This window comes from Oncorhynchus tshawytscha, linkage group LG32 (assembly GCF_018296145.1).
Source record: "Oncorhynchus tshawytscha isolate Ot180627B linkage group LG32, Otsh_v2.0, whole genome shotgun sequence".
In the NCBI taxonomy this organism is placed as follows: domain Eukaryota; kingdom Metazoa; phylum Chordata; class Actinopteri; order Salmoniformes; family Salmonidae; genus Oncorhynchus; species Oncorhynchus tshawytscha.
Window position 1 is genome coordinate 9,194,911 of NC_056460.1, and position 13,928 is coordinate 9,208,838.

Consider the following 13,928-nt stretch of genomic DNA (forward strand, 5'->3'; position numbering starts at 1 on the left):
TGAAGGACATCTGTTCTCAAACCAGTCTGGGGGATAGAGTTCACCTTTACCCTCGCACAACAAATCAAACAGAAGTTCCACTCTACTGCACAGACGTGTAGACACACACACACACACACACACACACACACCACACATTATGTTCGACAAAGTGTACCCCACTCCATACAGACGCTCCTATGGGACTCAGTACCACCAAGCCTTATATAATGTATTATTAAAGCTTAAGGCTTATGCTCTTTCATGTCTCAATACTTCCATTAGGCTCATACTCTGACAAAATGTTGGTTTATTTTTATACATACAGTACATGCAGTACTGCAAGAATGTTGTGTTTAACAGTACAGTAAAGTAAAGAACAGTACTTTAGTTTTTCTTTGGTTGTTATGTGAAATAGGCTACATGGGAGTGTGAGCGATGAGAAGGACAGAGAGAGTTGGGGGATATGTTGGTTGGATGGGGAGGGGGATTGATGACGGGGGAGGAGCTCAATCCTGCCATTCAGGGCCGGACGGACGAGTGTGGGGGAAGAGGTGGAGGAGGGAGACAGTCGCAGCTCATCTTGTCTGCGGCGAAACCTCCTTCAGGAATCCCATCAAATTGCAGAGGCATACACACACACACACACACACACACACACACACACACACACACACACACACACACACACACACACACACACACACACACACACACACACTCATACAGAAGTCAGCCACCTTTATCTCCTCTCACTCTCAAGGATGAGAGTCAGACAGAGACTTACAGTATTAGACTCACATCCCCTCCTCTTCCTAACAAGAGCTCTCAGAACTATATCTACTGCATAACAGGGCCTGGAGATAGTAGGTTATAGACAGCAGATCAGCATCCTGTCTCACGCTATACAAATGACCCTCTCATCCCAGCACATGACATGCTGTTAGGGCTTTGCATTGCGCGAGAGGCTTGTTAAAGACTTCAGTGTTTGTAGTATATTCAACAGTGGTGTCTTTGAGTCTGTAGGGAAATAGATGAGCTAGCCAGAGGAACATGTTGTGTCTGTATCATGTGTGTGTGTCTCTCTGTGTGTGTGTGTGTGTGCGTGTGTGTGGTGTTCGCTGTCTGAGCTCCAAAACACACATGCATGGAGACACACTCTCTCTCTCTCTCCCTTTCTCTCTGTCATGCTAGCGTTGTGATTGTTACTTCAAATGAGTTTGTTTTATTTGCTCGTATTACAGTATGCGGTCATTCATATCATCTTCCTTTTCCAAATGCACTTATTGTAAGTCCCCCGGGATAGGAGGGTCTGCTCAATCAAATCTAAAACATCAGCGTGTTCTGTAGAGAGAGGAAATTGACTGTAGCCCACCTCCATCACCATGTCCATTAGCCTTGTGTCTCCATCTGTCACGCTGGGCCAACACACACACGCACGCACGCACACACACACACACCCTCAGACCACTCACCCAGACCACTCACAGGTCAGCTATCCAATAGGGACTCGGTCGGCACAGTAGGTCCGAGGTTTTAGCCAATCGATGCGAACGAAAATGGATTCAAGCGACGGGAGTGATAGCAGACACAGCCCTGTTGTCTCAGGAGTGGTCTCTACTTCGTCCTCTTCTAGTAGGAGGAAATGGACACAGTGGAAATTGATGAGGGAAAATACATGAGAAGAATGGGAGATTCCTTCCGCCCAGTGGGGTATAGCAGAAATCAGTGAAGGCAAGAGTTTAGGGTTGCGGAAGATTCCCTTTATGTTTAGCTGGTAAGGAGTTTGGAATGTTGTGGGGGAATCAATGGGAGGATCACTGTACTGTGGAGAGAGCATGTGTGTGAGACACAAACACTGACACACAGAAGTAGACCGCGCACACACACACACTGGCACATAAGTAGACCGCACACACTCACTCACACACACACACACACACACACACACACACACACACACACACACACACACACACACACACACACACACAGAAGTAGACTACATACACACACACACACACAAAGTAGACTACATACACACACACACACACACACTGCACACCAACACACACACACACAGAAGTAGACTGCACACACACACACACAGAAGTAGACTGCACACACACACACACACACACACACAAGTAGACTGCACACACACACACACACACACACACACAGAAGTAGACTGCACACACACACACCCACACTGACACACAGAAGTAGACTGCACACACACACACACACACTGACACACAGACACACACATTCTCTCTCTCACAGGTTCCAGATATCACTCCCTCTTCCTTAGAAATGCAAATACAAAACCATCCACTGACAGGGAGTCTCTCTGCGTCTCTCTGTCTCTGACACACACTCCTCTTTCGTCCTCTCCCTCGCTCCTCTCATCTCTGAAACGGACACATTTCTCCCCGGTTGGTGCCCCTTTGACAGTTTGATGTGTAGATCTCCCTCTTTTTCTGATGCTGTTGCCCGCTCACTGTTCTGGCCATCTGCTACTCATACAGTTTGGATCGCACTACTGAGCGGTGCTTCACCCTCATCATCAACGCAAGCGCCGTCTTTTGACCGAGTTGATTGATTGATGTTTCATTGTGTTTCTCTAATGCTCGGGGGCTTGGAAGCAGGTTCAACGTCTCTCTCGTCATAGTACGATAATGAGATGGTGGTTTATTCGTGCAGTACAGGACCGACGGTGTTTTGACCTGACCAAGATTGACTTTTAACCGTACAGTCCAGGACACAGTGTTTCCTGGTCAGGGTTGTGGTGACCTGGTCACGGTCATGTGGTCAGTGAAAACCCCTGGTCCTAACTAAACAACAGGTGCCCATGCAGACATCAAACAGGGCAGCAGGTAGCCTTGCCGTTAAATCTGGTTCCAATACCCGAGCTGACAAGGTGGAAAATTGGTCGGTGTGCCCTTGAGCAAGGCACTTCACCCTAATTTTCTCCGTACTACTATGGCTGACCCTGGAAAACAACGCTTTACACTGCACCTATCCGGTGTATGTGACAATAACAATAACATTTAAATCTCATAACCTTCTCCAGCCAACTGATCCATGGAAACTATAGTTAATGTAACCTCTGCTCTGTCTGTGTGCTGTGTGTTTGAACCATACAGTAGTTAAGGTAACCTCTGGTCTGTGTGTTTGAACCATACAGTAGTTAAGGTAACCTCTGGTCTGTGTGTTTGAACCATACAGTAGTTAATGTAACCTCTGCTCTGTGTGTTTGAACCATACAGTAGTTAAGGTAACCTCTGGTCTGTGTGTTTGAACCATACAGTAATTAATGTAACCTCTGGTCTGTGTGTTTGAACCATACAGTAGTTCATGTAACCTCTGGTCTGTGTGTTTGAACCATACAGTAGTTAATGTAACCTCTGGTCTGTGTGTTTGAACCATACAGTAGTTAAGGTAACCTCTGCTCAGTGTTTGAACCATACAGTAGTTAATGTAACCTCTGGTCTGTGTGTTTGAACCATACAGTAGTTAATGAAACGTTTGGTCTGTGTGTTTGAACCACACAGTAGTTAATGTAACCTCTGCTCTGTGTGTTTGAACGATACAGTAATTAAGGTAACCTCTGCTCTGTGTGTTTGAACCATACAGTAGTTAAGGTAACCTCTGGTCTGTGTGTTTGAACCATACAGTAGTTAAGGTAACCTCTGGTCTGTGTGTTTGAACCATACAGTAGTTAAGGTAACCTCTGCTCTGTGTGTTTGAACCATACAGTAGTTAAGGTAACCTCTGCTCTGTGTGTTTGAACCATACAGTAGTTAAGGTAACCTCTGGTCTGTGTGTTTGAACCATACAGTAGTTAAGGTAACCTCTGGTCTGTGTGTTTGAACCATACAGTAGTTCATGTAACCTCTGGTCTGTGTGTTTGAACCATACAGTAATTAATGTAACCTCTGGTCAGTGTGTTTGAACCATACAGTAGTTCATGTAACCTCTGCTCAGTGTGTTTGAACCATACAGTAGTTAATGTAACCTCTGCTCTGTGTGTTTGAACCATACAGTAGTTCATGTAACCTCTGCTCAGTGTGTTTGAACCATACAGTAGTTCATGTAACCTCTGCTCAGTGTTTGAACCATACAGTAGTTAATGTAACCTCTGGTCTGTGTGTTTGAACCATACAGTAGTTCATGTAACCTCTGCTCAGTGTGTTTGAACCATACAGTAGTTAAGGTAACCTCTGGTCTGTGTGTTTGAACCATACAGTAGTTAATGTAACCTCTGGTCTGTGTGTTTGAACCATACAGTAGTTCATGTAACCTCTGGTCTGTGTGTTTGAACCATACAGTAGTTCATGTAACCCCTGGTCTGTGTGTTTGAACCGTACAGTAGTTAATGTAACCTCTGCTCTGTGTGTTTCTGTCTCATAGATTTCTCGGGGTGCCCCCAGGCAGAGGGAGCTGCCCCCTGACAGGACCTCTGCCCTTTGACCTCATCTACACAGACTACCACGGCATGCAGCAGATGAAGCAGCACATGGGGCTCTCGCTCAAGAGACACAAGTATGTGTGTGTGTGCATGTGTGTGCGTGTGTGTGTGTGTGTGCGCGTATAATATACATGGGTCCGTGTGATGTCATAGCTAAGGTTTACGACCTGTGTTTATGAGTCCATTAGGGCTGCTTGTTAGGTGCACTGCTACTGACGTGTCTCTCTGCTCGTAACTCACACGGTTAATTAATCCCCTATAGGTCAGTAAAACATCCCTCAGACTCCGACCAGACTGTCAGTCCTGTCTAATACTATGATGGAAGGGGAGGGGGGGGCATCAATACAAAAGGACAGCGCCACAGCAGTAACAATACACACTCTCTCCGTCCACTCAGAATTACATGACAGGTCTTCCTTTTGAAGTCCACACACGCATAAATGAATTCAGAGGAACACAAACGCACACATAGACAACAACAAAAAACACATGCATTTTCTTACACTTTAACTGCAGTGTTGAGAAAGGGCTCATAAGTACCTATTTCACGGTAAAGTCTACACTTGTATTCCACGCATGTGACAAATAAATGGATTTGATTTGACACATGTTTAGAGGCGGACCCACACACACACACACATGTTCAGTGCCGTCTATCTGACACACACCATTGGCAGACTTTTCTGCTCGGCAACAAACAGCCCCAACTAGAACGCATACAGCACAACGCTCATACCAGCTCATCTTCTATATACAGTATGCACCAGCCCAGCTGTCAACAGCTTCTTATTACTGTTGTACTGGTTGGGTTTTGCATTGCGGTTAACTATCAATCGTAGCGAGGCGCTGAGCGAAGGAGGGAGCGAGATAGAGGGGAGGAAAGATAGAGGGAGAGTGCAAATGGAAGAGTGGCAAGCCTCTTGACTCAAACTGACACCAGATAACAGCCGATGCCCACGCCATGTATTTTTTAAATCCAATTATGAATGAGGGGTGAGAGAGTTTTGGTATGCGTGCGTGTGTGTATGCATTTTGGCATGAGGTAAGAGCATGAGAAGTGGGCCCGATGCTCTGGTTAAATTATCCCTATCCCAGCAGCTCTCTCTCTGTGTGTGTGTGTGTGTGTGTGTGTGTGTGTGTGTGTGTGTGTGTGTGTGTGTGTGTGTGTGTGTGTGTGTGTGTGTGTGTGTGTTATACACAGGAATAGTAAACAAACAACAAGTTCATCAAACGCTATTGCTAGAGGGTTTAGGGTTAAGGTTAGAGTCAGTGTTAGAATGAGGTTCAGGGTTTAGGCGCTAGCGTTAAGTTTCGGGTTAAGGAAAATAGGATTTTGAAATGGACTGAATTATGTGTCCCCACAAGGTTAGTTGTACAAGACTGTGTGTGTGTATCACGTTTCAGGGAAGACCCAGATGCAGACAGTGTTGAAGTATCAAAGGTTTATTACTAGAACAGGGGGCAGGCAAAACGACAGTTCAAGGGCAGGCAGAGGTCAGTAATCCAGTGTGGTGTGACAAGGTACAGAACGGCAGGCTCAGGGTCAGGGCAGGCAGAGGTCAGTAATCCAGTGTGGTGTGACAAGGTACAGAACGGCAGGCTCAGGGTCAGGGCAGGCAGAGGTCAGTAATCCAGTGTGGTGTGACAAGGTACAGAACGGCAGGCTCAGGGTCAGGGCAGGCAGAATGGTCAAAACCGAGAAAACTAGGAACTGACAGGAGCAAAGGGGAAACCGCTGGTCTGTTTGACGAACAAAACAAACTGGCAACAGACAAACAGAGGACACGGGTATAAATACACAGGGGATAATGAGGGAAGATGGGAGACACCTGGTGGGGACAAGCACAAAGACAGGTGAAACAGATCAGGGTGTGACGGTGTGTGCATGCCTGCCTGCGTGTGTGTGTGTTTGTGACCAAACAACTTTGTCCGACTGGTTGTAATAGTTTGCTGAGGTCAGCAGCTCTCCCAGACAGTGAGTGGCTCAACAGTTATGGAGCCGTGTTGATTTCTGCCTGGCCTAGGCAAAGCAGCACATGTCAGTCTCTCCCGATCAATCAAGGGTTTGCGGTGTATAAATCAACTACTTTTTCAGAGTACAGCGCGATTTGAGGTTTCGAGACGGAATTAATATCAGAACTTTTTGAAAAGTAAGCCCTAAACATATTCAGATGTAGCTATGGTAAACAACCTTTGGTGTTATTATTTAATGAGCGAGCTCACATAATAAATCTCCTCTGCAACACACAGGGAATTGGCGTCACGATGAAATGTACGACCCACTCATTATACGATACATAACATGTATAGAGCTCAGTATTTATTTGTAAGAAGAACAAACCCCAGCGCTTTCTTCCGCACCGTACATCATATTACAAAGCTTTTATACTACAAACATGAATGACTTATCAGTCTAGTCCACACCTTATTGGAGCCTCACACGCTTTCAATGATGAAGTAGCCTTTAGACACTCTACTTTAACCCCAGATGCAGTGCTTTACCCACAGTCCTTAGAGGATTTGTGGACAAGAATGAGATACGAGCCTTTTATCAGCCCTATCAACTGAAAGGCATATCATTAATCAAGTGCAGAGCTCCTGGGCCCTTCAGTCTCTGTTTAATTACTTTAGTTTGATGTTGCTCCCAACGTCCAGATGCATTAATAATGCCTGGCCAGCCAATACGCTAGTTTCCTGGGGGAGGGTGTGTGTGTGTGTGTGTGTGTGCTTGCACGCACATGCGTGCATGTGTGCCTGTGCGCGTCCATGTGCGTGTGTGTGTGTGCGTTCAGGGGAAGAAGAAGAGGATGGGGGGGTCAGTGATAGGAAGAGGGCAGAGGTCTGGTAAAGATGCTGAAAGCTGATATTGCGTGGCTTTAAATCACACCTTGCAACTGATAGGGGGGGATACACTATTGATCCCTATGTACGTGCAGCACAAGGGGATGTGTGAAACGTACTCCTCAGCCTGAAGTCTCCCCACTTGGGCCAGCTAGCTTTTCGCGTGGCGCCGTCTGGTAAGACCCGTCAGGAGGGCGGCCACGTGTGCTAGCAAGACAGAGGTCCTGAGTTTGCGCCAGTTATGGATTGAATCGGGAGGAAGAGGTACTCGCTAAGCAAGCAGTGTGACGTCCTTTACATACGCATGGTGAATTTACTGCTCTGATAGAGCAGAGCTGGAGGAGGACTGCGAGGGCATACATACAGTATACATGTGCGCACACACACACACACACAGAAAATGTTACGTAAGCACACACACATTCCGCAACCCAGGCCATTTCTCACCTCACAAACTTACTCACCTCATGATCGGCTACTGGGAGCACTGATCACAGTATTTACAAGCCACAGTTACCTTTTTCCCCTTTTTGAACAAGATAACGTAATGTACACTGAGTGGACAAAACATTAGGAACACCTTTCATAATATTGAGCTGCACCCCCTTTTGCCCTCAGAACAGCCTCAATTAATTGGGGCAGAGACTCTACAGGGCGTTTAAAGTGTTCCGCAGGGATGGTATGTGGTGGTTTGTGATGTAGAACACATATTTATCTATATCAGTGGTTTGTGATGTAGAACACATATTTATCTATATCAGTGGTTTGTGATGTAGAACACATATTTATCTATATCAGTGGTGTGTAATGTAGAACACATATTTATCTATATCAGTGGTTTGTGATGAAGAACACATATTTATCTATATCAGTGGTTTGTGATGTAGAACACATTTATCTATATCAGTGGTTTGTGATGTAGAACACATATTTATCTATATCAGTGGTTTGTGATGTAGAACACATATTTATCTATATCAGTGGTTTGTGATGTAGAACACATTTATCTACAGTATTTCAGTGGTTTAAATCTAAACAGGAACAGTGGTGGGTGACAGCCTCCCACCCTGTCGCCCCCTAGGGACTGTTCCCGCTACAAGCAACAATTTAACCAAGATTAGTCCCCACTCTTGATCCTCTGCTAGATATGCTACCAGATATTCCACTCAGTAACTCCAAAGCCATTTCCCTCCTTCTTTTCATCCCTTCATCCCTCCACCCCACCATCCCCTTCACACGTACAGGGTAATCTTGTCAGTTGGCAGAAGATTCTCCTGTTTTTGAGATGATGAGAGAGAGAGGGAGGGAGGGATGGATGGAGAGATGGATGGAGGGAGGGATAAAGGGAGGGAGGGAGGGAGGGATAAGGGAGGGAGGGACGGAGAGATGAGAGAGAGGGGAGGGATGAGAGAGGAGAGGGAGGGACGGAGAGATGGGAGGGAGGGAGGGAGGGAGGGAGAGAGAGAGAGAGAGAGAGAGAGAGAGAGAGAGAGAGAGAGAGAGAGAGAGAGAGAGAGAGAGAGAGAGAGAGAGAGAGAGAGAGGGAGAGAGAGAGAGAGAGAGAGAGAGAGAGAGAGAGAGAGAGAGAGAGAGAGAGAGAGAGAGAGCTTACAGCTGCTCAAAGAGGCATGGCACTTTTTTAAGATGCTCCCTTCGAGATATGTCGCTGTCGATCTAATGCCCTGTGCTCGTTTGCAGAAGAACACACCAAAGTGTCACAGAAATACCTGCGTCACCTTGGGCAGCATGGTAAAGATATTATGCCTACAGTGAAATGTGTATCAATCGTGTTCACATGCTTGAAAATAGCCCATTAGCATCACGACAATGCCTTGAACACACACACACAGTAAACGCACACTAGACACTGCATCTCCGTATATAGGCCTAGCAATCTTTGCTGTCGTGTTGACACAATAGCAACACATTAATAACGTCAGGACAACGTTGCAAAAAAAAAAAACAGTGGTTGCATGGTGTGAGTCACTGCGGTGTTAAACGGTGCCCATGGTGCAGGCTGTTGTATTTAATGCAGTGCGTGTTATTTACTTTGAAATGGAGCCAGTGAATCTGGAACACAGTGTTAGAAGGGGAAGTTACACACATCTACTCACGCACACACACACACACACACACACACACACGCCGCTGCTAAATCGTGGCCACCACTGAAAGAAAAAATGAATCTGGCCCCGCTGCTGAAAAACATCCAAGGGAAACACTGCACACGCTCTCTGTCAAGGGGGCCTTGGTGACCACTGGTCAGCAACACAGACGCGTTATGAGGTACACATGGAAGTATGAGTTTCTAACTTGTATTTCTTTCTGGGAAATATGTTATCGATAGACTACAGCTCTGCTTCAAGTGCTTATGTGTCTACTTGAAAATCTGATTCTAAGCAGAACATTTCAGCCCTGTCTCAAACTAGGAGAAACCATGGCTCTATCTATCCACACGCACACTCTGCTTGGTATTCCACGGTAACGGAACTGCGCTTTGACTTCAAAAAATGTATGCCAAACAAAAACGATTGATTTCAAAGTTGAACAAAAGATAAAACTCTCCAGAAGGATTACTTTTAACAATGTCCACAGAAGATGTGTCAGAAACGAATTGAGCGGAAGAACTGTGCGGATCAAACCGTAATGTAACTGCGGTAAAATCTCTCTCAGGTTCTTATGTGCCCACATATTCCAAAAAACTAAATATCTGCTCTGAATTAAGATTCAAAGATGTCAGCAGAAAAAAATGGGGTGTCAGCTATGTCATGGTACCTTGAGTTTGAAAAAAATCTATTTTTGTTATTGAAGTAAGTAAGTAAAGTGGATTTACACCCGGTAACAGAATTACGGTAACGGAATTACATCATGGGTCCCTGATCTGTACTACACAGAAATGCATGATGGATATGAATATCATTCTCTGTTTGGACATCACAGCACAGCACAGTAGATTACAGTACAGTACAATACAGTACGTTAGAGTATAATACAGTACAGTAGAGCACAATACAGCAAAGCAGAGTAGGCTAGGGTAGAGTTCAGTGCAGTAGAATACAGTACAGTACCGTAGAGTATAGTTCAGTAGAGTAGAGTATATTGTATACTGTACTATACTCAACTTTTCTTTAGTGTTCTATATTGTACTGTACTATTGTATTGAACAGTACTCTGCTATGCTCTACTCACTGTACTGTACTCTACTGTCCTGCACTGTACTGTACTGTGCTAGCCAAACTTGTGAAACATACGTCTATGATAGGTTCAGATTTGGTCCAGTCCGGTCCGTCCTTTGACATTAACATCTAAAGCCAAGGCGGACTGACCAAAGCTCATCTACTTTTCAACATCCGTGAACGTCCGGTGTAGGTTGGTGCTCAGCAGTGAGGATGCTGGTTAAGGTAGATGGAGAGAGAGAGGGGGCTCATGGGTAGGTGTCACTAACAGCTGGGAGAGGTGACAATAGCTGAAGAGTGAGAGATAGAGGTAGATAGCGGGAGAGAGAGCGAGAGAGAGAGGCAGGGGTTGTCCAGACTCAGACTGTTTTAACACTGTTGGTTTTGTCACGCCCTGGCCATAGAGAGGCTTTTTATTCTCTATTTTGGTTAGGACAGGGTGTGACTAGGGTGGGCGTTCTATGTTATTTTTTCTATGTTTTTGTATTTCTTTGTTTTTGGCCAGGTATGGTTCTCAATCAGGGACAGCTGTCTGTCGTTGTCTCTGATTGAGAACCATACTTATGTAGCTCTTGCCCACATGGGTTTTGTGGGTAGTGATTTTCTGTTTAGTGTGTTTTGCACCTGACGGAGCTGTTTCGGTTGTTGCTTTTGTCCCTTGTTGTATTTAGTGTTCAGTTTATTAAAATAATGATGAACACTTACCAGGCTGCATCTTGGTCCTCACCTTCTTCCACCAACGGCCATTACAGGTTTGACCACTAGACGACAGGAAGACAAAGAAAGTTAACAGCTGAACATAACAAGCAGTATGCCAGTGGAAGGGAGAACAGTAGAAGGTGACCCAACTGTGTCTTGTGACTGTTATGATTTCCCGTAGTAGCCAATTATGTTGCAGAAATTCCATTAGATTTTTTTTTTGTGTCATTTTTGTAAATAAATTGAGTTGAATCACTTAATAATTTATAAACAACATTTCTATCATTAACATTACTATAACTAATTGGTATGTCTTCCATTACGTGTAACTTCTCCGAACTCTCATTATCCTACCTCCACATGAAGGAGAGACATTAGAAAATGATCATACAGATATGTGGGTAGTTGGTAACGGTATTACAAGGCACAAGGCAATATTTCTTAAGCGTGCAGAAGGTGAACAACATCTCCAAAACCAAATATACGTTTTGATATCAGTTGCCAGGGGTATTTACGTCAACGTGATTTGTATTTTGATGTACAGTACCACTGACATGTTTGGACACCTCATTCAAGGGTTTTACTTTATTTCCAACAGTCTTGAAGGAGTTCACACACATGCTGAGCACTTTTTCTTCACTCTCTACGGTCCAATTCATCTCAAACCATCTCAATTTGTTTGAGGTCGGGTGATTGTCAGGTCAGCTGATGCAACAATCTCCTTGGTCAAATAGTCCTTAAACAGCCTAGAGTGTTTTTTGGGGTCATTGTCCTGTTGAAAAACAAATGATAGTCCCACTAAGGGCAAATGAGATGGGATGGTGTATCTTGTGGTAGCCATGCTGGATAAGTGTGCCTTGAATTCTACATGGCTCTAAATAGCTCACCGACAGTGTCACCAGCAAAGCACCATCACACCTCCTCCTCCATGCTTCACGGTGGGAACCACACATGCAGAGATCAGCCATTCACCTACTCTGCGTCTCACAAAGACACGATGGTTGGAACCAAAAATCTCTAATTTGAACTCATCAGACCAAAGGACAGATTTCCACCAGGTCTAATGTCCATTCGTGTTTCTTCGCCCAAGCAAGTCTCTTCTTATTATTGGTGACCTTTAGTAGTGGTTCCTTTGCAGCAAGACGGCCTGATTCACACAGTCTCCTCTGAACAGTTGATGTTGAGATGTGTCTGTTACTTGAACTCTCTGAAGCATTTCTTTGGGCTGCAATTTCTGAGGCTGGTAACTCTAATGAACTTATCCTCTGGGTCTTCCTTTCCTGTGGCGGTCCTCATGAGAGCCAGTTTCATCATAGTGCTTGATGGTTTTTGCGACTGCAATTGAAGATACTTTAAAAGTTGTTGAAATGTTCTACATTGATTGACTGACCTCCATGTCTTAAAGCAATGGACTGTCATTTCTCTTTGCTTAATTAATCTGTTATTGCCATAATATGGACTTAGTCTTTTACCAAATAGGGCCATCTTCTGTATACCACCACAACATTGTCACAACATAACTGATTTTTGTATTTTTTTTGTATTTTATTTCACCTTTATTTAACCAGGTAGGCCAGTTGAGAACAAGTTCTCATTTACAATTGCGACCTGGCCAAGATAAAGCAAAGCAGTTCGACACATACAACAACACAGAGTTACACATGGAGTAAAACAAACACAGTCAATAATACAGTAGACAAATAAGTCTATATACAATGTGAGCAAATGAGGTAAAGGCAAAAAAAGGTAATGGTGGCAAAGTAAATACAATATAGCAAGTAAAACACTGGAATGGTAGATTTGCAGTGGAAGAATGTGCAAAGTAGAAATAAAATAATGGTGTGCAAAGGAGCAAAATAAATAAATACAGTAGGGGTAGTTGTTTGGGCTAAATTATAGATGGGCTATGTACAGGTGCAGTAATCTGTGATCTGCTCTGACAGCTGGTGCTTAAAGCTAGTGAGGGAGTTAAGTGTTTCCAGTTTCAGAGTATTTTGTAGTTCGTTCCAGTCATTGGCAGCAGAGAACTGGAAGGAGAGGCGGCCAAAGGAAGAATTGGTTTTGGGGGTGACCAGAGAGATATACCTGCTGGAGCGCGTGCTACAGGTGGGTGCTGCTATGGTGACCAGTGAGCTGAGATAAGGGGGGACTTTACCTAGCAGGGTCTTGTAGATGACCTGGAGCCAGTGGGTTTGGCGACGAGTATGAAGCTAGGGCCTGCCAACGAGAGCTTACAGGTCGCAGTGGTGGGTAGTATATGGGGCTTTGGTGACAAAACGGATGGCACTGTGATAGACTGCATCCAATTTATTGAGTAGGGTATTGGAGGGTATTTTGTAAATGACATCGTCGAGGATCGGTAGGATGGTCAGTTTTACAAGGCTATGTTTGGCAGCATGAGTGCAGGATGCTTTGTTGCGAAATAGGAAGCCTATTCTAGATTTAACTTTGGATTGGAGATGTTTGATGTGAGTCTGGAAGGAGAGTTTACAGTCTAACCAGACACCTAGGTATTTGTAGTTGTCCAGAGTAGTGATGTTGGACGGGCGGGCAGGTGCAGGCAGCGATCGGTTGAAGAGCATGCATTTAGTTTTACTTGTATTTAAGAGCAATTGGAGGCCACGGAAGGAGAGTTGTATGGCATTGAAGCTCATCTGGAGGGTTGTTAACACAGTGTCCAAAGAAGGGCCAGAAGTATACAGAATGGTGTCGTCTGCGTAGAGGTGGATCAGAGACTCATCAGCAGCAAGAGTGACATC

General features: G+C 44.7%; 1 protein-coding gene across 3 annotated transcripts in view; it reads left to right on the forward strand.

Annotated features, from left to right (window-relative positions):
• The window catches only part of LOC112230118 (alpha-1,6-mannosylglycoprotein 6-beta-N-acetylglucosaminyltransferase B-like), a 165,401-nt gene that overhangs the window by 125,378 nt on the left and 26,095 nt on the right, over positions 1–13,928 (forward strand). For all 3 annotated transcript variants that reach the window (XM_042310817.1, XM_042310816.1, XM_042310818.1), the window contains exon 9: positions 4,396–4,527. In XM_042310817.1, coding sequence (XP_042166751.1) covers positions 4,396–4,527 — 132 coding nt within the window. The remainder of the gene's footprint in view (positions 1–4,395; positions 4,528–13,928) is intronic.